This window comes from Malurus melanocephalus, unplaced genomic scaffold, assembly GCF_030028575.1.
Source record: "Malurus melanocephalus ecotype Western Australia unplaced genomic scaffold, MMel_1.1 scaffold_18, whole genome shotgun sequence".
NCBI lineage: Eukaryota > Metazoa > Chordata > Aves > Passeriformes > Maluridae > Malurus > Malurus melanocephalus.
The window spans coordinates 4,049,969-4,074,582 of NW_026623250.1; the positions used below are offsets into that span (position 1 = coordinate 4,049,969).

General features: G+C 39.2%; 1 protein-coding gene across 4 annotated transcripts in view; it reads left to right on the forward strand.

Annotated features, from left to right (window-relative positions):
• The window catches only part of SLC38A9 (solute carrier family 38 member 9), a 47,107-nt gene extending 27,640 nt beyond the window's left edge, over window positions 1-19,467 (forward strand). For all 4 annotated transcript variants that reach the window (XM_057389681.1, XM_057389682.1, XM_057389683.1 and 1 more), the window contains exons 12-15: window positions 4,859-4,972; window positions 6,856-7,004; window positions 15,138-15,227; window positions 17,138-19,467. In XM_057389681.1, the coding sequence (XP_057245664.1) occupies window positions 4,859-4,972; window positions 6,856-7,004; window positions 15,138-15,227; window positions 17,138-17,303 (519 nt within the window). In that variant the 3' untranslated portion in view covers window positions 17,304-19,467. The remainder of the gene's footprint in view (window positions 1-4,858; window positions 4,973-6,855; window positions 7,005-15,137; window positions 15,228-17,137) is intronic.
• Window positions 19,468-24,614: the final 5,147 nt, after the last annotated feature.

Genomic DNA, 24,614 nt, shown 5'->3' on the forward strand with positions numbered 1-24,614 from the left:
TCAGAGCAAGCAATCAGATGCAAAGAGCAGCACCTAGAGTGTTCTCCAGCTTGCTTTTCCTAYGTGAAAGAAAAAACCACTGCATGCATTTGAATCAGCTTTTCTGATGCCCTCCCTGAAGCTTAAGTTGACTTTCCAAGTCAGCCCTAGCATGGATCTCAAACCCTTTACAAAACTTTGCATTCCAGAATGTTCAGATTGCTCAGAAAGGACACTTTGAAGTATGGCAGGAAAGATTTTTAATGGGAAATCAAATCTCTATGTAGTTCTTGTAGTTTTATTCGGTTGGAGATTGTTTCCCTGTCTGTAGCTGTTCAGGAGCCTTTCACCTAGGTCCCAAAAGTGTTTTTCAAATGTTGATGAAGTACCTACTCTCTTGAAGAGCTGCTTTGTGATTATGTCACTAGGCTGCTGGACTAAGTGGGAGATTTACATGTGCACAGGGGTCTCTCTGTAAGTCAAGGGTTTTTTTTCCCCATGTATTTACAGCATGCTTTCTTGTCTCAGTATCTAACAGGGTGATACTGGTGTAACTCCATGGATAAAAACTTCACTGTTTCACTGATTGACCTGTTACCATTTCACTCCCATCAGAGTTCTGTGAAAAGGTACAGAACTTGGCAAGCTGGAAAAACACCATTTTAGTCTCAAAAAAAGTTTGCTGAAACTAGCGGTCATAGAACAAGTCTTTGGGGAGACGGAAAAAAGTAAGAGAAACAATAACATTCCTTTTATGGAGTCAGAAATTCAAAACAATAGCAGCTTCCATTCTGGTCACAGGCATGTATCACAGCCCAAAGCTAAAACACACATGAGGGAGGATTGCTCTGGCTGCTATTCCTGTACCATGGTGTGGGTGTGAGAAGAGCTGCGTGCCAGAGTAAGTCAAATGTCAGCAGCACAGCCTGGAGGAGCCCTGTGAGCAGGTTCTTAGTCTGCAGTTCAGAGTTGAGCTCCGTGATCCCATCTCCCATTGCTGCTGCCTTCTTGTATTTGTCAGATTATTTGGAAACAAATTGCACAGGAAACGTAACCCAGCTACAAAAAGGAGTTTAGCTGTGGGTTTTGGTTGGTTGTTTTTTGTTCCTGATTCATGTCTGTGATCAGTTTCTCAGAGTACAGATGCTACACAAGCCCAGCATGATATACAGGCATGAATGTGCTGGTGCTGTCTGCTAACAGTTGTTTGTGGATGAACCTGTGAGAAAGGCTGGGAGTGGGAAGAGTTTTTTGTCCAGGTATTAACTGCAGAAGACATGGACCTGTAAATGGTACTCACTTTCTGCAGTATTGAAACATTGTTTATTCTCTGTAAACAGAGTGAGCTTCCGCTGATGCCGGCATACTATTGGTTTCCCTTTCTGGCCAAAATTATGCACAGAATCATCCATCCTGGTGAAGTACTTCTTTTGTCACCCAGTTACATGCTATCACTTGCCCTTGATGCATGAACAGGTGAAAGTCTGTTTTTGTGATATAGATCAAAGTCCTGCTGAGATATTACAGAGACAGCATCTCTCTTGAGAAGTGACTAATCTGAAATGRGATGATCAAAAGGTACTTTGTGGTAATGATTACTAAGCACTGATACAGGCTTYTCCATCCAAGAAGCAGCTCTACAAACTTGCTTTCACTGGTACTGAGGAAAAAAGTGAATATTTTCTTCATGGCATACAACAGGCACATCACAGCCTGAAAGTTGCCTGTTCTTTGCAGCACCACATAGGACATAACCCTAGAGCCACAGAGCCTTTTCTGTGCTGTGTCARTCCTGAGCTGCAAGTTGGGCTGGTGCTCAATTGCTAATCTGGTCTGTGGGTGTGATACAATGTCTTGTATTTTCTGAGTTGTCTTTGTTAGCTCCACATGATTTATCGGACTCGACCTTTTGTTGGGAGGCTGATTGCTTCCTTTGTCCCACTACTGCTGCCAGCCTTGATCTCCCAATTTTCCCTTCTTCCAGTGGCATTTTCTAACACTKTTTTCTGTGCATCTGACCAGGAGAGCTCCTAGTCAGCAGGARCTGGAGCTGATGTGTTCTCCAAGTTACTTCTCAAAATCTGCCTCTTTACTTCAGGTGTACTTGACAAGGGCTTGGCAGGTGTCAGGCTGTGATCCTTATGGACTGTGACCTGCATGTTGCCGTAGGTACTTAGGTTGGTAACATTGTGATTCCACAAATACTTTCTTCTTTCAACATAACTTCTTCTACATTTGATTCTCTGACTCTGGCTGTAGGAATTTCTGTATTCTTATGCTTAGGCAGCTTTCACCACAGCAATGTCCATTTTGAATGTAAATGCCTCAAGTATCAAATTTAAAATAGAAAAGTGCAATTATTGCTCATATTTAAAATTAATCCTTCTATCTCTCCCCATGTGTCCTTTGATTTTAGCTGGRATTATGCTGTCTAAACGGTACTGTCAAGGTCTTCAGGGAGTGAACCCAGGTCTCTTGAAGAGTAATGAACATTAATCAAAAGATGTTCCTGTTATGTACACAAACACACGTTGTAGTACAAAGATAACCATTGTATACACAGCAGCATATGTTTGGAAGGGAACTGATGGATATTTGAGAAAAAAATAAATTCAGGTTTTCAAGTTGTCTGTTTYTTTTCTAGTATGCTAAGAAAATACATTATCAAAATTGTCTCAGCACTTAGTTTCAGTGCAGATTAAAGCATACATCCTTAAGAACTCTAGAAACATGAACTGGTTAGTATAGCTGGAGGTAGTATAGCACTACCAGCASTATCAGCTATCTGCCATTTCTCATGTATAGCCCAAAGGAAGCAGTAAGAATTTTATTTCAGAATTCTTGCCCTCACAACTGCATGCTCTTGTCACAGCAAAAATAGTTTTACAGTTGGTTCTAGAACTTACCTGTAGACAGAGTACAGGTAACCACTATGAGTTACTATGCTGTTTTCATGCATTAGGAGTACACCAAAAATACCAAATTTAAAGCAGGTTTTGGCCTATGATGTGCATTAAGAATGTCTTGGGTACATTTTGAAAAATTGTGCAAGTCCKGTCTTCAAGAGATGAGAGTCTGTATCTCTTTGCAAAACACCTTACTGTGATTTGTCCCTGAGTCCTGCAGTTAATAGAAGTTGCTGATAAATACCTGTAATAAATCTGGGTGCTCAGATTTGGTATTCTTAAAATCAGTTTTTAGGGTGGGCACTGGTGCTTTTGAAGATGTAGATGTTACATAAAAAACTACTGCTGCTCACGTCACTAGGAGAAATTCTGCATATAATTTATGCTACTGCTGAGCTTTTGATAAAAGGTGATACTCCTTACTTGGTGACCAGTATGAGGAGAGTGAATCATCTCCATGTGCATTTAACTGGTCAGCAGGAGGAAGAAGTTGCAGCTAAAAATGTGCAACTGCTGGGAGCTTGTAGGCCACCCTGGCAGACATGTTCAGAGAACACTGATGCCTTTTTCCCATAATATGCCTCATCAGATAGCAATCATCTACCCCAGAAGCACTGGCAAAATAAGCAAGAGGTTCCACTTCTTTCACCAAAAACTGGCTTCCATCTAAACTTCCCTTAAAACTTGTAATCTAGCATTTTATACCTTCCTCAGGGATTGCCTTGCCCTCGGCAGAGCCTGGAGTGGTGTAGGATATGCTGCTTCTTCAACCGGAAGAAACATTTAGCACTTAGGGAAACATTTCCATGCACAGGTTGTAAGCAAGCTTTGCTCATGCTCACTGRGCTGGCTGGAGGTGATCATTATCACCCTGATTGGGAAACCAGTATAATCCTAATAATTTGGTACTGTGCCTGAGCCAGTACGACTTGCTTCTCAGTCTTAGGAAAATAGGGTCATGTATTGAAACATTACTAGTAATCCTTTAAGAAGCTGATGATTAGCAGCAGCGGAATAAATGGTTTGCTGTAAGGTAATGAGTGTTTTGTACTGTAATATAAGCTTATACAGAATATAGTTAGCTAATAACTAGAAACAAATGGTCTGCCTCTTTGTTTCCAAAGGACAGGATTGATACTGAAGAATAACCTAGCACATTCATTGCTGTGAGGTCACTCTGATGTATATGTGGATTCTGTAGTTTCATGAAGTACATAATTAGTTTTGCTGGTTATTTTCCAGCAAAACTAATTAGCTCTAATAAATGTTTAATTATTTCTGGGCAGTGAAAAGTATTTTTTGTATATTATATATTTTATAAAAATAGCCAGAATTTTCAGAATTGAACACTGAAATTTAGATTTAAATCCATACTTAAGTGTATATAATATACTTAAGTATGGATGTATAASCCTAGCTTCAGCAGTCTCTCCTAAAAACCTTTGATTAAATTCCTTTGTTATATATCTGCAGTTGRATTAGCTAATGTCTTTGATTGCAAGATTTTATTGATGACAAGAAATTTAACATGGTGCGCTGCAGAGCTTCCTGTCTTAGGCAGGTGTATCTGYATTCCAAGGGTCTTGGCTGGAATAGCTGAATGTAAGAAAGTAGATGGGATTTCTTGCTTGTTTTAATAACTAGTGTGTGTTTGTGCATCAGCAATAACATGTTACATCTATTGGTACTTCTTTTTCTTGATGCCTTTTCTGTATGTTGAGGGATGAATAACAGTTTAACTCCATTTTGGGGTATCTCRTTGCAGCTTTCTGATTTGATCAGGACCAGGTCCAAAACCCCATTCAAGAAGTAGAAAGTAAAATTAGAAATATGTGATAGTGGTAAATATAAATAGGTAATACATGTATCAGTAGCAGTAATAAATGAAATAGAAATCTTCTCATGAGGTTTTTATTTCATCTGGTTTTGTGTGTCAGTGCTGGCCAAAATAAAATCTTGKTTTTTTTTTTCAGGTGAGAGATCTCTCTATTGCATACTTCCTGGTTGGACTAACATATCTGTATGTTGGAGTGCTAGTTTTTGCATCTTTTCCTTCTCCACCATTATCCAAAGAATGCATTGAACAGGTGAGATATTTTAATGCGGAATGTATTTTATGGAATCACTAAATGGGTTTTTTGGAAGGAACCACAATGTGTTGTCTGGTCCAACTTCCCTTCCCAAGTAGGGCCATCACAGAGCACATGGCACAGGATTRCATCCAGATGGTTCTGGAATGTATCCAGTGAGGGAGACTCCAGAACCTCTCTGGGCAATCTCTKCCAGTACTTGGTCACTACACAGCAAAGAAGTTCGTCCTCTTGTCCAGGTGCATGAGTTTACTGTGCATGAGTTTCTGCCTGTTGCCCCTTGTCCTGTTGCTTGGCATTACAAAGAAGAGCCTGGTCCATCCTCTTGGCACCCTCCTTTCAGATACCTGTACCCATTGATGAAGGGCAATGGGAACAGGCCCATCTCMCTCAGCCTTTCATCATAGGAGAGATGCTCCAGTCCCTTGATCATCTTTGTAGCCCTGAGCTGGATCTGCTCCAAGAGCTTCTTGTCTCTTGAAATGGGGAGCCCAGAAATAGACACAGGATTCCAGGCGAGGCCTCACCAGGGTTGAGTAGAGGGGCAGGATCACCTCCCTCGACCTGCTGGCAGTGCTCTTACTAATACATGCCAGGATACCATATTTGTCCTTAACCTTTTAATAAATATACCTTTTAATTTTTTTAAAAAGACCTTTTAATATGCAATAAAACCCTCYAAGCTACTGCTTCTTGCTTCATGATTCACCCTGGCAGACACATCTGTCCTTTGCTGTGGTCGGTTGGCTGACACCTTGTGGGCACTACCACAAACAAATGAGTAATGCTTGTATTATCTTATTTATATTCATAAATGGCTCCCAATATTTCTGTAAAAAACAAACATTTAATAAATACTCCATGAAAGGGATGTAGAAAGGACCCAAATGAACAAGTGAACAGTTGGGCCTTTCATTTCTTTAGCTTCTTTAATYCTGAGAACTGTGTGCAGTGACTCATTGGGACTCCAGGGGAAATAGAATGTGAATGCAGTTTAGATAGGAGTCCTCACTGCAAGTAGGTTTGGAGCCTGACACTAAGGTGAGCCTTGCCAGCAGAATTCTTCAGATAATAGCACCACGTAGAATACCCTGTGAAGGCTAAAAATTGGTACCTGTTTATAGGCAAGGCTGATTGCCACACTCTAAATTTCTTCAGAGATACCAGTTATCAATGGGGGATCCATTTTATGCCAGGTGTTGCACGGCTCTGGCATAATATTTAGCAATAAGGCAGCATTTAAAGGCTTCCTCTGACTGTGGATTAGTTAGAACTGGTACCACTGTTAAACCATGGACTTTTATTTTTAACCACCTGAAATAATTTCATGGGATGAAATCCACAGTTAAATAAGAGATATTTTAACATTAACATTTAACATTTATTTTCTGTAGTTATTTCAAGTACTTAAGAAGCCATTTGTATATTTCTATCTTAAGTCTTACAATACTTTTTCAGATGTTGCCAGTTGTAGTGTATGATCATATTTAATGCGATGCAGTTTTACTTGTAAATAACTGGTTTTGGTAACTACATATGAAATTATAGATAATAGGAGCATATTAATCCATCTGCCTGAAAGGTCAGGTGGCCCTTCCACTGCCTGGATTATTTGAGGATATTCAGAAGATTAGAAAGTAATTCCTTATGTAATACTAATATTAACACTGACATCAGCCTAATAATACTCAAAAATCAGTTGTTATATGGTGGCAAGGCAGTTGTCAAAGAGGGAGAGAATATTTCATGTTACGTGGAGTCCATGTAGCAATTGTAGTTGTTTGGATTTTGTCCCATTTTTTCTGGCACACATATATTAAAAACCAGCAGATACATGTAATTAAGCTGCCATTAATGTGTAACATTATTTATATGTTTAGAATTTTCTAAACAACTTTCCCAGTGATGACATCATGTCGTTTGTTGCAAGAATATTCCTGCTGTTCCAAATGATGACTGTATACCCATTGTTGGGCTATCTGGCACGAGTTCAGCTGTTAAGACAGTTTTTTGGAAATGCTTACCCAAGGTAAGACGTCTGTTTCTTGAGAATAGCTTGGCACACTTTGCTTAACTGGCTTTCTGTTGACAGAAATTTGGCTAGGTTTTGGGGGATTTTCTTTGAGCATTAGGTGTATTTCATAAGCTAGTTTCACTGAATTTGTGGAGCTGGGATGAATAGGCAAGCAAAATAAACTTGCCTGCTGATCAAGATTGCTACTGTTTGCTAGAGCAGAGTAAGGRGGGGTTCTTTTGGTTTAGCTGTTCATTTTGTCAAACAGGAGTATTGTCAACAGACCCTTTGTGTTATGCAATTATATGGCAAAATAAAAGCTGTACAGGGAAAAAAATTGTCCAAAAGCATTTCATCTAGCAGTCCTTAAGCTGTGAAGGACATGTACTCCAGATACTAACCTTTGAGCATGCCATCTGTGTTTTGGTTGTGCATGATTAGTAATCATCCATCTGTTTTTAAACAGAGCTAATAGCTAAGTGTGTTGTTAGTTGTGCTATCTGGGTTGCTGCTATGCATATAAAAATAGCTTTTCACATGCTAATTTCAGATATGAGCCACACCCTTGCATTTGTACAGTGTCTGTACTGCAGGGAAGAGCTGATCCAGATTTCAGTTTTAGCTTGTTTTTAAATAAGACCTAGGACATTTATATTTGGAGTACTGGAGTACTGAATTTGTCACAACTGAGAAGTTGCCATTTATCTCCAAGTTGYTTATTTTATATTGTGAATTGCTGTTGATGGAGGAAAGGGAAAAAAATCTCAGGAAGGAATGTGTATTTCCTCTGTGGCATCAGCAGTTCAGGTCTGCAAAGATGTTGTTCCAAGTTTCAGGTTTCTTGTCAGTCCTAAAATAGGATTGAGAAGTTCTAGAAACTGAATGCCTAAAATTAGGCARTGAAATAAGTGCCTGCTTTTCTTGACGCTAAATTGTACGCAGTTCAACGTTGAGCAGATTTTTAGGAACTGCTGCAAGTTACTGTTGGAAACAAGGCCATTTATTTAAGTGCTAAAKATGGATTTCATAGCCACTGGGAAATAGCCATGTCCTTTATATTGTGTGGATGTGCCTTTTCTTATCTCCTCCCTCCAGTTACTCTCTGACCAGATTGGTTTTCATTTCCCTCACACCCTCTCCTAGAACCTACAGCTTCATGCCAGTCTCAGGTTAATTCCAGCTTGCTGTTTTAAGCCTTCATGGTATGACGAATTTGATGATGCACATATTTTCTTGGTTCTTGTCTCCAGGATTTCCTGTGGGTAGCTTCACTAGCTTCACTCATTTTTGTTTTTTTTTAAGACTCCTTATAGTGAGGTATTTAAAGCTACTGAGAAGTCAAAAATGGATTTCTAGGAAGCCACATAAATCATTCCAACCTATCCTATAGTGATAAGTTACCATATTCTGGCTGATGGGCTGTCTCTCACTCTCAGCATCCCAGGTGTCTCACATATGCCGCAGAAATCACTCAATTAACCTTCAGGCTCTGGCTTCTGTGTATTTACAAAGTCAGCCCGTGTTTTTTTCTATGCTGTGAAGACTTACTGAAGGCTGCTAGCAAGCACAGGACGTGTCTCTGAGAGGATAGTAAAGGTTTACTACCTGGTTGTGAAGTGCATTTCATGACTGGTTCTCACCATTCACCTAAGCTGACAAAGCTCCTTTAGTAGCACTTTRTCACCTTTCTAGGAAACACTTCAGTATTTTTATTTCTTCCCAGAGCTGCTTTTGTAGGGAAATATTCTGTAGATGTAAAGATGTTGCTCTTAGTGACATAGGCTGATGTCTTACTGGAGAGCCTGTTGATTCACTCTGAAGAGCCTACATGGAAATACTAAGTTTTGTGGCTTTTTGTGTAAGAAAATGAGCACTCTCTTAGTAGTTGGCTTCTTTTCTTAAAATCCTCATTCATCAGGGCTAGCAGCTCTTGGCCAATAAGAAGATTGACCTACAGAGATTCATGCTTTACCTCTTAGATGTCTGTGTAAGGTGTATATATGGAGGAGAATATCCTGGGTCATATGTCTGGAAAAAAAATTTTTGTGCCAGTAGTGAACCCAATGGATGAAATGGGGAAAAGAGCAGGATCTCTGTTGGCTACCTAATGTCATTTAACCATGTGATTCTATGTGCTAAATCACGTGTTTTCATAGGTGCATCTTTCCTAYATTAAGTTTCCTTTGCAGCTGAGAGAATGTTGCAAATTTGCCTTCCAGCTATAATTGTCCAAATGGAAACAACAACCACAACAAAGCCTAACAGAAGCACCTTCTTCTTTGGTCCAAGTCTCCATTAGAAATTTTCYTGTCTTCATTTTTAAGCTCTAGGTGACTTCACATGGAAGCTCACTGATTTTAAAAGCCAGGCTTCTTCATATCAGCAGTTATTTTCAGATGTGGATGTCTGCTACTGCTGTGGATGGAGTTAACAGACAGCCATTAAGTTACTAAATGTGGTTCTTAAAATTTTGGGTGGATGCAATTTAAAGCAGATAGCTTGATCTTGCACATGTTTATAGGACTGCCAGATAGTTTTTATTTCCTAGCAATGATTTTCCTCAACTCAGTTTCATTCTCTGAGTTTGACTCCTTTTTCTTTACTATTTATCTGTTACTGGTTATAATAATTTGCTGTTTTGCAATTCATGGTCTTGATTGTTTGTCTAATCCAAGGCAAATTCTATCAAAAGTGACATCATGAATCATATCCTTTTTTCTGGTAAACCATGGATTATAACTGGATTATAATGAGAAACTGCATACTCACCTTCAAGAGAGCTTTTATTGTGTGAAAACTTGATTTTCATCTCTTGTCTCCCTTACTATTTAGATACTCTGTAGTGCTATTTTTTTATGAACTCTTTTCTTTGTGGATCTATAGTGGATCCTACTAACCCATAGTCTTGAGCGATGAAGCAGCTCAGCCTCTCCAAATTTAAAAGCTTAAACAGAYGATATGTAACTTTCTTCTCCCAGATTTCACAATAGACACAAGATTAACAGTGGGAGCTTGCTTGTCTGAAAGAGGAAATGAGTATCCTGTGTCTTCCAGCAGTRAGGAGGAAAGCAAAAGCATCCTTGGTTCTAAGGAGGATTCTTCTTGCTTTTATGTACAACTCACCTGTGTATCTGCCTATCTTAAAATCAAATACATGTGTACACACAGTCGACACAGCAGTCTTGTTACAGGCATTTTCACAAAGAAACATTGGATTGGAAAGGACCTGAAAGATCATTTAGTTYCAACCACCCTGCTATGATACACCTTCCACTAGACCAGGTTCCTCATGGCTCCTGGCCTTGAACACTTCTAGAGATGGGGCATCCACAACTTCTCTGGGCAACCTCTTCSACTGCCTCATCACTTTCACAGTAAAGAATTTCTTCCATATGTTTAACCTGAATCTCCCTCTTTCAGTGTGTACCCATTCCTCCTTGTCCTGTCACTTCAGTTCCTGTCAGAGACCCTCTCCAGCTTCCCTGCAGGATCCTTCAGATATGGAAGGTGTCTGTGAGATCCCCACACAACCTTCTCTTCTCCAGGCTGARCARCCCCAGCTTTCTCAGCCTGTCCTCAAACGGGAGGATCTCCAGTCCTCTTATCAACTTCATGGCCTCCTCTGGACTTGCTCCAGCAGTTCCMTGTYYCTCTWRYKYTGGGGGCMCCAGAGCTGGATGCAGCACTGCAGGTGGGGTCTCAGCAGAGCAGGGCAGAGCAGAGGGGTAGAACCCCTCCCTCACCCTGCTGGCCACGCTCCTTTTGATGCAGCCCAGGATTCCCTTGTTTTTTTGGGCTGTGAGCACTCACTGCCAGCTCATGGTGAGTTTTCATCAGCCATCCCCCCCAAGCCCTTCCCCTCAGGGCTGCTTTTAATCACATCTCTGCCCAGAGACATGAGGTGTGTTTGGGATTGCAATGACCCAAGTGTAGGACCTTGCACTTGGCTTTGTTGAACTCCATGAGGTTGCATGGTCCCACTTCTCAAGCCTTTCAAGATCCCTCTGGATGTGTCCCTTTCCTCCAGCATGTGTCCACTGCATCCTACACAGCTTGGTGCTGAGGGTGCACTTGATGCATAAATCCTTCAGCCTTTTTCTACTTGCTACGGAAGGTTTAGAAACAACAGAAGACATTCTAATTCCTTCTTATATTTTACCAAATGTATGCTAGTATACAGATTACAACAGAGAAARTGATGTACTGGGACAAAACCCAAGGAACTGTTCATTCTGTCTGCTCTCCCTGGTTGTTAAGAAAGGCCAAAATGTTGTGTATTGGGTAATTGGTTCTCTGCTAAGATGAGATATGTTTGTAATGGTGTCATTTAACACTGAATCAGAGCCAGAGGCATGTGCTTTATCTGCTGTTTCTTACGTGGCCCAGGATCTTCTCATATGCAGAGAAAGCCAATTTTTTATTATTGTTACTGGTTCTTGGCTACGGTGATGTTTGTGTCAGAAATTGTCTGGATTAATTATATGGTGTGCATAAAGTGCTTTATACAGTCACCTGATGGGTTTTTGTAGAACTTTCTAATGTTTTATAACTTTTAATCTTGAGAGAGGTTAAATAAGCTAATGGACAACAATCATTTAGTTTTCTGTAATGATTGTCCTCCCTTTACTCCATGGTAGCCTAGCAGACCTGCCAGTTCTGCCACAGATGTCTTCTGATCTAATGAAATACATTTCTTCTGTTTGCRTGCATGTTTGCTTGTCTGCTCTTCACCTATCTTCTGTCTAGCTTCTTAAAGGTTGTGATTCATAGTTGTTTGACAAATGTCACTTGAGTATGATTTTCAGGAAGAAAATGCATTTTTATAATGCATTTTCATATATAGTAACCTCTCAAAAATTCTGACTTGAATGATTGTGATTGCTTTCTTTCCTTGCTTTCCCATTTCCCTGATTGTRCGTGTTTATCCTGTGACTTCATGCTGAGTCCAGAACTTCTGAGGAGACTTAAAACCTGAGGGGATTTAAAATCAGTTTCTGTCTTTAATTTTTTCCCTGCACTAGGGTTTGGTTTCACTGTTTTTGATGTGATTCTTATTTTGAGGATGCAAAAGTTAGTTAGATATTTATGGTCACTGCTGTTCAGTGACTTAAGTGTAACTACCATTTCCACAGGAGAGGACTTGATGGAGCAAGCCCTTTAATGATCTTCTGGCATACAAGGTTGTTTCTCCACTCTGTCAATCTGAAATGTTAACCTTGCCATGAGAGGAAAAGGCCAGACTTAGGGGAAAGCTTACATATTCTTTCAGTCTTTTTTTCCTCCTCTCTGCTATCATTTTGTGGTTATTGCAAGGTTTTTGCAGGTGAGCAGCGATTCCCTTTATAGACGAGAACTAGGATCTRCATCTGCCCAGATGAGGGTATGGAGTCGAGGACAGAATATAAAAGACTTGTCATAGGTGTGCCTCCTTTGTGAATTACAGCCTCCTTCAGGCAACCCAACCTGTGCCTTAGAGCAGCAGCCTTAACCAGGCTGCCCAGGCAGACAGTCCAGCACTAGCATTGGCCACCCGACTCTGCTGCCACTGGCCACGAGGAAGAGAGTTATGAAAACAACTCTATGTTACCAGGGTGATCAAGCAAAAACAGCTAAATCTTTTCTGATTTCTAATATCCTCTAAATACTTTCCTTGGTATGGTAGTGATAAGCAGGGTGGCATGGTTCTGTCCCCTGCCTCCAAATGCTGTTTTTCAAACTGTCCTTTTGCAATGTGTGGGGACCATTAATTGTACTGTAACCCAGTGTCAGGCTAAAGGYGAGCAATTTAGAACTTGTTAAAATGTCACAGGCTACGAGAAATGCTTGTGCTGTCTGGAGCACACCTACCCGAAACTCAGCAGTCTTAGGAAAATTATTGTCTCAAATTGTATAGCCACTAGTAKCCCTAGGTATCAGATTTCACTTTATTCGGAAGGATAGGGTTTTTTTTTCCTAAATGGTAATGCCTTTCTCTCACTTAAGATTGAGGCTTTTTCCCCATCCTGGAGAGGAGCTGAGCTGTGAATAGCTGCCTAGGTTAAACACCTGCCATCCAACAACATGGTTACAATGCAARGTAGAAAAAGGAGCAAGGGAAGAAATAATGTGTAATCTTTCACATTGAAACAGATGGATGCAAAGCCTATTCAGACCTTCTGATTTTGGTATTGTTTTTCAGGATTCTGCTTAATTTTAACAATTAAGACTGCAAAACACTACTCCACAAGTACTGAATTGCTTTGGAGGCTTCAGCATTTGGGGAYTGTTGTTTTCAACTGAGCCCAAGCACATCATCACCCGCTCAACCCAATAATCTTTTCCCAGATCAAGAAATTGAAAACTGTTTCATTTTACACCAAACATACACACACACCCACTTGCTTTTGAAATTAAAAGAATCTAGAATTCAAACAACAACTTGGAACTACAAAATTACGTCTTGTCATGCCAGCATAAAATACTTCAGCTTTTTCACATTTTCTGCTAAAATACTCTGAACTGACACWTGCTTGCAAAACATTTTTTAATTAGTAAGCCTGCACTGTTTTTAGTCCCTCTTGCTAAAAACATAATCTCAGAAAAAAAAAAAAAGAATGGAAGAAGTGCTGTCATTTTCTGTGTTCATAAACTTTCTGGTTCAACTGTGCTATTTGATGGCAAGATTTGCGATCTGCCACATGTATGAAGAGAGATTAAAGTAGACCTTTTTAATGGCAGGCACTTCTTTGTGAACAATTTAAGGAACTGACTTTCCTTATCAATATTGGAGAAGCTGTATGCATTTGGTTCTTCTCTCCCTAGTAAGTCTGATTCTTGGGATTTTTTTTTAATTCATGGTGTTTTACCAGGTTTGTATCCGATTAAGTTTTTTCTAAACAGCTGCTGCAGTCCCACTGCAGTCGTCAATCTCTAAGTACCCCTCTTGTACCACTGTTAAAATGYCATGTATAAAATTAAAGATTCTATTTACAGTCTTTTTTGAAAACAGTTCTAAAGAGTGAAGGTTAAAAAGAGTCCATAGCTTAAATGATACCTTTGTGTTTTAATTGCCTTCATTTCCCTGAACTTTAATGAGACTATTCTATGTCTCTAATCTTTCTTCCTAACTTGGAAACTGGCAGGCAGCCTTTCAGCCTTAGCCGTGGAAGCTGTTGCTTTTAAAGTTTGTTAGTTAGTTACATCCTCCATAATACACATACTTTCTGCAGTGAAGAAAAAGTTAGCCTTGGCTTACAGCTTTTGTGTATTTTAGGAAATCATATCCTCCACAAGAATAAACAAAACCTGTGAGTGCATGTATGTTTCCTCTGTGTGAAATCTTTTTTTCCCTTCATAGAAACAGCTGTGACCAAAATATCACAGGTTTTTATTATATTTCCTGACTTTACCTTACGCTAAAATATGCCAACATTTCATATTCTCTAAAGAAAAGTGATACTTTCCTGAGTCTACATAGCTGCACTGAATTTGTCTMATGCAGTAAAAGCTGTATTTGCAGAACAGAAAATCTGTTTTTTTCATCCTTAATGCAAAAGGAAAGCAACAGGAAATTATTGTAAAAACAAATTCAGCAAAAAAATCAGCATAAATAAGGCACAGTTCTTGTACTGTAGGACATCCAACCATCCATTCTAAATGTTTGTCCTCTCTCAAAGTGCAGTAGAGTCCAAAATTTAAGGTCTTATTTCCCACCTAGTAGTCTTTGTAATGTTTTCTAGTTGATGCATCTTTTCCTTTTTTCTGGTTTCCATTAGTTCACTTTGAGCAATTTAGATCATTCTGTGAACAAGCTAGCTCTTTCTTGTGGGAATTAAGTTATACACTATTGTTTCTTTGGTATTTGAATATCCATCTGAAATACTTGAGTGCTGAGTACCATGTATGATGTTTTTCAGAAGAATTGCCAAATTACACATCCTTATTCCTTAAGAATATTTTGAGTCAAAATACTAGATACTTGGAAATTGGCACTCTGAATATTCAGTAGATGACACTTTGGCTGTGAAATTAATTGACTTTGATAGAGTGAGTTATGCAAATGAAAGCACCGTCCATGCACAAGTTAAATGTTAGTGTAAATGAAGGATAGTGGTGGTATTTTGTAATAAATGTAATAGATTTAAACAGTCTTTTCTCACTTTCCTATAGCCTTGTCCATGTGCTTGTCCTGAACATAGCTATTGTAGGAGCTGGAGTAGCAATGGCAAGATTTTATCCAAATATCGGTGGTATCATAAGGTGAGTGTTGCTTCCCATGAGCTTTCCTGTGGTGCTACTACAYGTTTTTGTCTTGATGTTGAAAAGGAGCAGCAACAATTGTACCTTTATATTTTGTGAAGYGTATGCCTTCTTAAGCTGTAAATAATGGTTTAGATGTAAAAACAATCAGCTTGCAAAGTTCTGACAAGCAGCTATCTGTTACCCTGCCTCTGTGTCTGTGGTGGCTGAGTTTTGCTGGAGCTGTGTCTGAGGACTTTGTAACTGTACTCATAAAATAATACGGTGCCAGAAGAAAAGTTGCTTGGTTATTGTGTGCTTTCTTTCAAGTTTCTGTTTTGTGTTAAGACCACTTGGACCTGGTTTGAAGGTCTATAATAAAAATCTACRAAAGTAAGTAACTTTTAAGGAAAAAGTGGATCAAAGTTGTGCCTCTAAATGATACCTTAAATTTACTATGTTGATGATTAGCTGGGATTTCTATGATTGGAAAATATTAGAGAAAATAATAAGGAGTCTTATTTACTGCATTTCACATAAACATATTTATCGCACCGTCATTTATTCTTGGATCATATCTTTCCTAAAGCAACCAGGAGAGGGAGGTGTTTAAAAATACAGAAATCTGCAATTATAAAACCAGAATGACAGGCTTGGGTCTGACCAAAGCAGCAAAATAACTCTTTTGCTCAGTGGCTGATGTCTTAAGGTTTTTCCCATTTCCTCTTTTTCTTCTAGCTCTCCTTGTAGTACATTTTTTTTGTATGATAGTAATAGAGATGGTCTAGTTCATCATCATCATAGACTCTTAGCATGATAGAACGGACCTTAAGGTTGGAAGGGATCTTAAAGRTCATCTAATTCCAGCCCCTCTSCCATGGACAAGAAACACCTTTCACTAGACCAGGTTGTTTAGAGACCCATCCTACCTGGCCTTGAGACMGGGCATTTCCAGAATCAGAATATCCACAGCTTCCCTGGCATCCTGTTCCAGTGTCTTAGCAGCCTGACAGGAAAGAATTTCTTCCTAATGTCTAATTTGGCTAAGCATTGTGCAATACATGTCTCTGCAAACTGATACTCATCTCTTCAATGTGTCTGAATTGTGCATAGCAATCAAATGTGTTGAAACATGGATTTCTGGCAGATAAATTGTCTTTATACAGTCTAACTTGCATGTTTTCTGGTTTCGTGTTGCAGATGATTTCTCTGTATTATGATCTTTCCTCTGAAAGGAATGTTGAAATATATGAACAAAATATATTGTTACTTAATAGTATTTGGCTGCTTAGTAGGTGAAAATAATGAGAACATTTTTTGCAAGCAAGGGAGAGGTTAGGAAAAAAACAGTTAAATGTTTCCCTTGCTGTGGTTGATCATGTTACCAGAAGGGCATGTTGTTCCTTTTTGGTCTGGAGAATGATTTGCTAGAAGCTCATTAAATAAACTAAAATAAGAATTGTAGATTCAGGAACATTTCTATATTTAAATGCTTTAGTATGTGTCCTCAGATGGCTGGGGTTCAATGAGATTTGTAGTTCTGACAGTAAAGGATGTGTAAAAAATAATGCACTGTCCAGTCTCTTTCTGTTGCATGTTGACAGACTTCCCCAAAGAAAGTAGAAGCATCAGGTCAAAATAAGGGATTCAATCCCCAGCAGCATCACGGGGTGACTGAAAGGACAGAGGCGTGTCAGAGTGTGCAGGCGAGTAGGAGGCTGGGCAACACAGAGGGTGACAATTTAATACTTGTGAAGGTGGTGGAGGTCAGCAAGGATTAGAAGTTGATATTAGCAGTTGCAGACAGTGTTCATCCACACAGTTTCATTGGTTTGGTGACGGGAAATGACAACCAGAAATAAGAATAAATGCAAAACATTCTTTCTTTTTTTTTTCCTTTTCTTACTACCCTCTTCCCTCCCTTTCCTCAGATACTCCGGAGCAACATGTGGTCTGGCCTTTGTATTCGTGTATCCATCACTCATCTACATGATCTCCCTGCACCGTGCTGGGCAGCTGACGTGGCCAGCATTGATCATTCACATCTTTATAATTCTCCTTGGACTGGCTAATCTGATTGCACAATTCCTATTGTGAAAACTGCCCCTTCTCCCGTGGCTGTCACAAGTGGTGCTGCGATATTTGGCAACAGCCTTGAGCAACACTGTCCGGCATGAGAACAGTCCTCAATGTGATGATCTTGGGRAAAGCTGCACCTTTGAAACAAATTCAGAGTACATCATTCAGTTGCTTGACAGGAAACGTGTCTTGCTCCTCTGAAAATGCTATTTTATGAGAAGTGAAATGCTTCAGATRTGAGGGATCCTATTCTTCTAGTTTTGTTGAAGGTACATCAAAAATTAATAAAGCTCAAATGTTTTAATTTTTTACAGCATATTTCTCCAAACACAAAATTTTCAGCCTCAAGCCGTGGAAGCTCCWAAGGAACTGTCCTTACCTTGACAGCAAACATGCTTTCTCAGTATTGTTCAATGACTCTTTGAAATGTTCTTTTGTTGCAATTATTTTCCTGATTTGTGTGGAAAATGAAGAAATTATTGTCTTTCCTTTTTTTTAGGTTAATTTATAGTCACTTGGGTCAAAATGCACTCTTAATTTTGAATACACTATTAAATTGTTTTGGCAATATTTTTCCTCTAGGAAATTCCGACAAAGAGRAACAATAAACTCATGTTTCAGTGTTCTATTCAGAACCAATATGTACACAAGTTATTTGTGATCTCACAATACAAAAAAGTTAGGAGGATAAAAAAAACTAGAACAAGACAATTAAAACTAATATTCTAGGCTTGACCTCAGTTCAACTCTGTTACTGAGCTGTTTTGTGCTGTGAGGTTGTCTTGTCAGGAGTTGCATGTGGTTTTATRGATGCATGGTGTACACAGCATTTGATCATCACAGGCTTGCTCCCTCCCTTGTAGGGACTGCCTCTGGTGGCCTCTCACTTTCRCACTACCTTACTGTAGACATTTTGGATGTGAGCAGCAAGACCAAGCCAGCAGTCTTCAGAATCATGGATTAAGTCAAAGAATTTAAGTTTTAAATAATTCCTGTCAGAAGCTGGAAGAATCTGGGAAGTTTTTGTTGTGGGCTGGGTGACTCCTTGTTTACGAATTAGGAGTGTGTTCATGTGTAAGCACACAGACACCTTCTTTCACCTACTGTCTGTAAGTCTGTGTCTTAACCCAAAACATGTAGTAATTAAGTTGCCAGACACTAGTGGAATGTCATTTTTTRTGGCTGGAGATAGAGTAGAAACTCCTCTTTGTGCAGAACTTCAGTGTATTAAAATAATCAACAAATGCAGAATAATTGAAAGAAAACTCTGAGCAATGCTAAATTCCAAAGTAAAAGAGGAAARAAGTTGGAGTGGTGCGATGTCTGTGAAGTAGGAGTTGGGAAAGATAATTACATTGTAGGGTAAGTGTTCATATTTGCATTAGAAAGACAGTGAAAACATAACCTAGATTATTACCATGCTTCTCTGGGAAATAATGTGAATCTTTTTAGTATTGGTGTAAATCTATTTGTTTTACTTAGGTTCTTCAAACTGTGTAAAGGACACTCAATTTCCTAAATATCCTTTGATTTGTATGAAATACAAGATATATCGGTGTGGAATATTATCTGCAGAATACAAAGGTTATTTCCAACTGTTTTTTTTCTTGTGAAACTTTCTGTGCCTTCAAATCAGAATTGGAGAAAACATCCATCATCTGTTCTGTATTAGTGAGAGCTATCTGCCCTATCCTGGTCATTTTCTCCTGTCTATACACTTGCAAGAAAAGTACCTGAAAACCAAAAGGAAAGGACAAAAGATACAGATTTCCTAGCCTTGTTGGCTTGCTCACATTAAGCTCTCGTTCTTGTTTCTTATAGATTCAGTACTTAATTTAGGTACAAACCCCAATGAGTGCATGCAATTAAATTTGATTATATCCTTCCATGTTCCATTTGTATATGATTCCATGATTTATATCCTTGCCTTGAAGCTGAGAGTAATATGCCCTATTATTTTAGCAGAATTAAATTCTGTTGGGGCAGAATTTATCTAGCAGCCAACACTACTTCCTAACAATGACAGAATTATTGGTGAATGTTCTATTTGCATTTTGTATCTGCCTCTTTTTGCYGTTGAGCAATATATGACTGAGTTAATATTTAGAAGGAAATTATTCAGTACTTTTCTGAAAGCCTGTTCTAGCTCTGCATTACAGAGATATATTCTAGCTGCACTATTTATTTATACAAGCCTTGAAAGGCTTTGATTTGAATTATATATATTCATTACACTGTGATCTCCTGTCTTGAAGCACATGTTCTTATGAAAAAATATTCTTTAATTTTGCTACATGCAGTTGATATTTTCACTGGAAAGAAGCAAGTTAGGAGTGTGTACGTAGATTGGCAGTTTCAGCGGTTCTCTTCTTAGTGAGCATCCTAAATTAAATAATACCTTAAAATTTGATGACAACTTAAATGCCCTAAAAGACTAGAGGTAGATTGCAGTGTCTTTTTTTTTGTGCAAGCACAAAATGTAGTTCTTTACAAACACACATTTCATCTGCAGTGATGAAGCTAACTAAAGCCAGCTAAATTCAGTTACTTAGGTTCTCTGTTCCAGGATATCATCATGTGATTTAGCAAAGCAAAGAAAGTAATATATGGACCCAGCGGTGTGTTGTGAAATGTCATTTATTACCTTCTCACAGAAGAAAAATAATTGATGCTGAAAATACTGAATTCTGTCTTTACATTTGAACTTCACTGAGGTAAGCTGTGAAGTGAAATATTTTCAGTTCTAGGCGTTGACTGAGAGTCTAAGGTTTTCTTCCTAACAGTACCAGTAAGGTTTTCTTCCTAACAGCACCATCCCTAACTCACGGCACTCAGACAATCCAGCCCTCCATATTATGTGATAACTCAGTGATGCAAACTGAAATTCTTGTTGCATGAGGTTTGAGCAGCTGCAGTGAATCCTCTGTGCTGATACCATCAAGCTAAAATCCAGATCTCAAGATACATAAGGCGTTAACCCAGCATGACCTTCAGACATTGCCAAAGCATAAGTAGCTGGGGGAATTCCCAGGAAGCTCCAAGAGCAGTTGTGGACATGCTTGCGTGGTGAATTTGTGGATGTCTGTAGGTTATTACAYACTCTGAGCTCTGATGCCAAGGGATTAGTTTTTCAGTGGGAGCATTGTGATCAACAGAAGTAGCTGTATTTTCTAAGGACAACGACAGATTATACAGCTTTGAAGTCTGTCTTCTCTGATGACACACAGAAGAATTCTATATATTATATACATTCTCTATATCCATGCTTGTATTAGTCTCATTGCCTTCTCTGTAATGGCCTAGCATCATTTTGTAATGTTATCATGGCCCTGATTCTTCGTTTCAGCTTCCAGTAATCTTCATAATCTCTCCTGTTCTTACTGGCTCTCAGTTTTCCTTTGCTCTTCCGGTCTCTCATGGCTGCATCTGTTGCAGCAAATTATTTTTTTCTATTCTGTCTGGTTTGACAGTGTAATGCTAGTATATTAAATTGTGTAGTTCCAATGTTGTGTTCAGCAAATACAAGCATTTGGGATTCAGCCATTGCATCATGTAAACAGAAGATCTCAGGCAGGACATTTTATGTAGTATTGCCTGTTTTCTTAAATATTCAGCTTTTCCAACTCCACATGCAAAAATATGTAAAGATAATGGCATTTGGTTGCAACACGATTTGCCTGCCTGGCCTCCAGACTGCTCCCTCTTCCACCAGGCTTCTGCACAAGGGTTGTCTTCTGTTTCCAAGATCACATAACCTTTTTTCCATAGGGAGTCTGCTTGAGAGCGTGAAGCTTGCCAGAGCAGTTGTTTCCCTATTATTGCTCAAACCTGGCATCTCCTGGATGCTCAACTCTGGTCAAGTGTTAATGAACATACAATGACATGCTGTCAGCCCTAAGGCTGATTAAACTCATTTGTGTCATTTACAAAACAAAATTAGCATCTATCCATCCGTGKATGTCCGGAAAGCTGAGAGGCAGCAGCACTGTAACTGAGTTAGGTCACGGCTGGAGGTGTGTTGGGAAGGAGGAGAGGCTTCCTGGAATACTGAGACAGTTGAGATGATGATACACAGTCTGCTGGAGACTCTGGGGTGCAGGAGCCAGACTGATGCTGCAATGGCCAGGTTCTGCCGTGAAATGGGAGGGAGGGAGGTGAGAGACATGGGAGCCCCCTGGAAAGCATGTTTTTGCCTTCAGGATGTTGTGCTTCAGATGACAATTGCATATCTGTCACCTTTGTAACAAATATGAAGGTACCTGAGGAAAAATTAGTAACAGGAAAAGGATTAGTACTTTGCAATAGCTGATACTGRTACCAGCAAAACACTGTTCTCTCTTTCCTTCAGCTCAAAGCAGAAATTACTTCCTGGGGGCAGTTCAAAAAATCTGGGAGCTGTCTTCAGTAATGAAAATGCCATATTGGTAGTTTTCAATAACTTCTTAGCAAGAAGTAAAATACAAATGATAGACAAAGCACTGATGTGTTTGGTTTATCTCATAGTGCCATGCTTAATGGGGGAGTACAATGTAAGCTTTTTCCTCTGAGTTGGTATTCTACGAGATTGGAACCATGATCAGGGCATTCAATTCCTTTGYACTTGAGAGCACCATTAAACCTCTCTTGGAAAGGAACAGGACTCAACTTGCCARATCACCACTGCCTCTGCCTCCTGTAGTTTCAGCTGGTGGAACCAGTGCTGCATAACTGTTGCTCTGTGGTTTGTATTCCAAGCACCAGATGATCCAAGAGGGGCAGGAAGGGTCTCTTTTTTTCTTTTTTTTTTTTTTTTTTTTTTTTTTTTTTTTTTTTTTTTTTTTTTTTTTTTTTTTTTTTTTTTTTTTTTTTTTTTTTTTTTTTTNTTTTTTTTTCAAATTTACCTAATTATGGCTTTTCTTATATACCTTCTTTTTGTAATTCTGAACTGGATTTTACAGTCCAGATAAAAAATGCAGCTTTTTTTAGTCCCATCTCAGTGTGTTTGTAGTGCAGCTTGGCTAAAGTTCATTGAATTATTTCCAATAGCCCRAAGACTGTTTAAAAACTGCTGTCCATGTGTTTCTTTTCATCGTTGTTTGAATGGGTTTTTTTTTCAACTCTGTGAACCTTGTTAACTTTTGACATTTCATTAAACTGTTAGAGGAAGTTGGGATTAGTCAGGTCATTTCAAATCAACACAGCAAAGTCATTCAGCTGCAATATGAGGGGTGGAGAAATGCCTACACGTTTGAATACCAGGCTASATACCAAATGCCACACCAAAGGGAGACATTGTGCCCACTGCCCATTTGTTTGCTTCTCTTAGAACAAAAGAGGCTGATTTATGAAATTACCACAGGATGTTCAAATTGCAGGCCAATCATGGGAAGAGAGGGAAGTCTGTTTGCTGTTTTTTATTTATCTCTTCAGTGAGTACCTTTTTTTTTTTTTTTTTAATATAAAAGCCCAAGTTAGCATTAGTGAGCTGTACATGCCATCACCTTCCAGCATAAGAGTTCAAGGGGTCTGGATGATACAGAGTGGCAGAGGCAGAGAAGATGAAATCCAGTAACACTTTGTGCTGGCTTTGTGTGTTTGGAAGTGGAAAGARCTCATTTTTGCTCTGCATTTCTTCTTCTATAGAAGTGCAACACTTTACTAAGGGAAGGCTTAATCTCAACTACCCTGTCTGCCATCCTTGGGCTTGAGAGGGAGGATTTGCATAACTAAAGTCTTCTGTTATGGAAATACAGCAGCTATTTAGAGTGTCACCAGATACCCAGATTTGGAGGGGCATCATATCCTGCCTCTCTGAGACTTTCCATGAGCYGATTACTGTTGACTATGGTGTCCATGGGACTAGATTTTTTAAGCTTTTAAAATAATTTCAGTTTTTCTTTTTGATGCCTGTTTTTATAGGGTTGGCTCATCTTGTCTGTCCTCTTGATACATTGTCCACCAAAAGAGTGCAGTTAGGGGCAAACTCTATAGCCAAAACTCTAACTGATTGTGAGTTCTTCTCTGAGTAATTAGTTGTGATATGAAAGATGTAACAAAACTTGCTATTCTTAACACAGCAGCAGGAAGGTGTTGTGTTTTTTTAAATTAACTGATCTGGCCTAAAAAAAATCTCGGTCTCTGAAAATATGGAAAATACGMGTTGCAACTGCYGGTAGTGTTTCTGCTTCTATTCCARCAGGAGCAACCAAGTTTAGTTAAAGAATAACAGAAGAGGACAGTTTTGYTCTCTGAGTGCACTTGTTTATATATCTTTCTGCAGGCAGTCAGCTATTCACAATTGCAATAAGTGATGGGCTAGAGCTTCTACAGAAATAAACCCTCACCTAAAGGTCCATAATAATAGGTCCAGAAATAAACCCTCCACCTAAAGTTTTTCATTCCTTCCCTGTCTGTTTTCATAGATAACTCATGACCCAATTAGACCCTTTCAGACAGATTTATTCACCTAATTTGCACTTTGGTAATAAGTTGCCGTTTAGTGGCATCGAAGGGGTATGTATGTGATCACAGGCTCCCATACCATCCCTTAGGGATAAGAGCTTAGGAGTTTGTCCCATTTCGTTCCACAATCCCCATCTGCACTGGAATGTCTATACTTATCTCTGAGGACAAGCTGCAAGTAAACTTCAACTATTGAGTAAACTTGTGAAAAAYCTTCTATGGTTTTATTGTGAGGGTACCACATTGTTTTCTTTAACACATGATTGAGTCTTTTACCTCCTTCCCATGTGTTTATACAGGGAAAATCAGGCCATTGGACAGCAGAATGTTTAAACATTGCATATGCTTYCCTGTGCACCCTGACTAAAGCAGGTCTCTTAAAAATTAATTTGATAAAGGTATGTTCTCTGTTGAATCAGGGATAGAAACACATCAACCTTGCTTTTTCCAGTATGTGATGTGTCTGGAAAAAAGTCACATAGTAAGATCTATACGAAAGACAACTACAAAGAGTGAAGCTTTAGAGCCATCAAAAGGCACATAAAATTTTCTGGCAAAGGCAGCATAGACCTCTGGCTTACTTGGGATGCTTGCCATCAGTAGGAATCTTTCCCTTTGCTTTCAGTGGGCACTGATTCAGCCCTTGGAGAATAGCTGCATTTGGAAAGGTTTTGGCACTAGGGGAAGATTCCATCAGAAACAGCAGGACTCCGCTTTCCATGCAAGGAGCTAGGTATATTTCAGCAGCTGTTACTCACATGCAGCATGCAGTAGTTGGACCTGCTAGTTTGCATGCTAGATTGTTGAGTGTGAAATAACAGATTTCCTTTTTAAAAAACTCACTGAAAAGGTGAGCACCAAAGTAAAACACAGACCATAAGTGGAAAG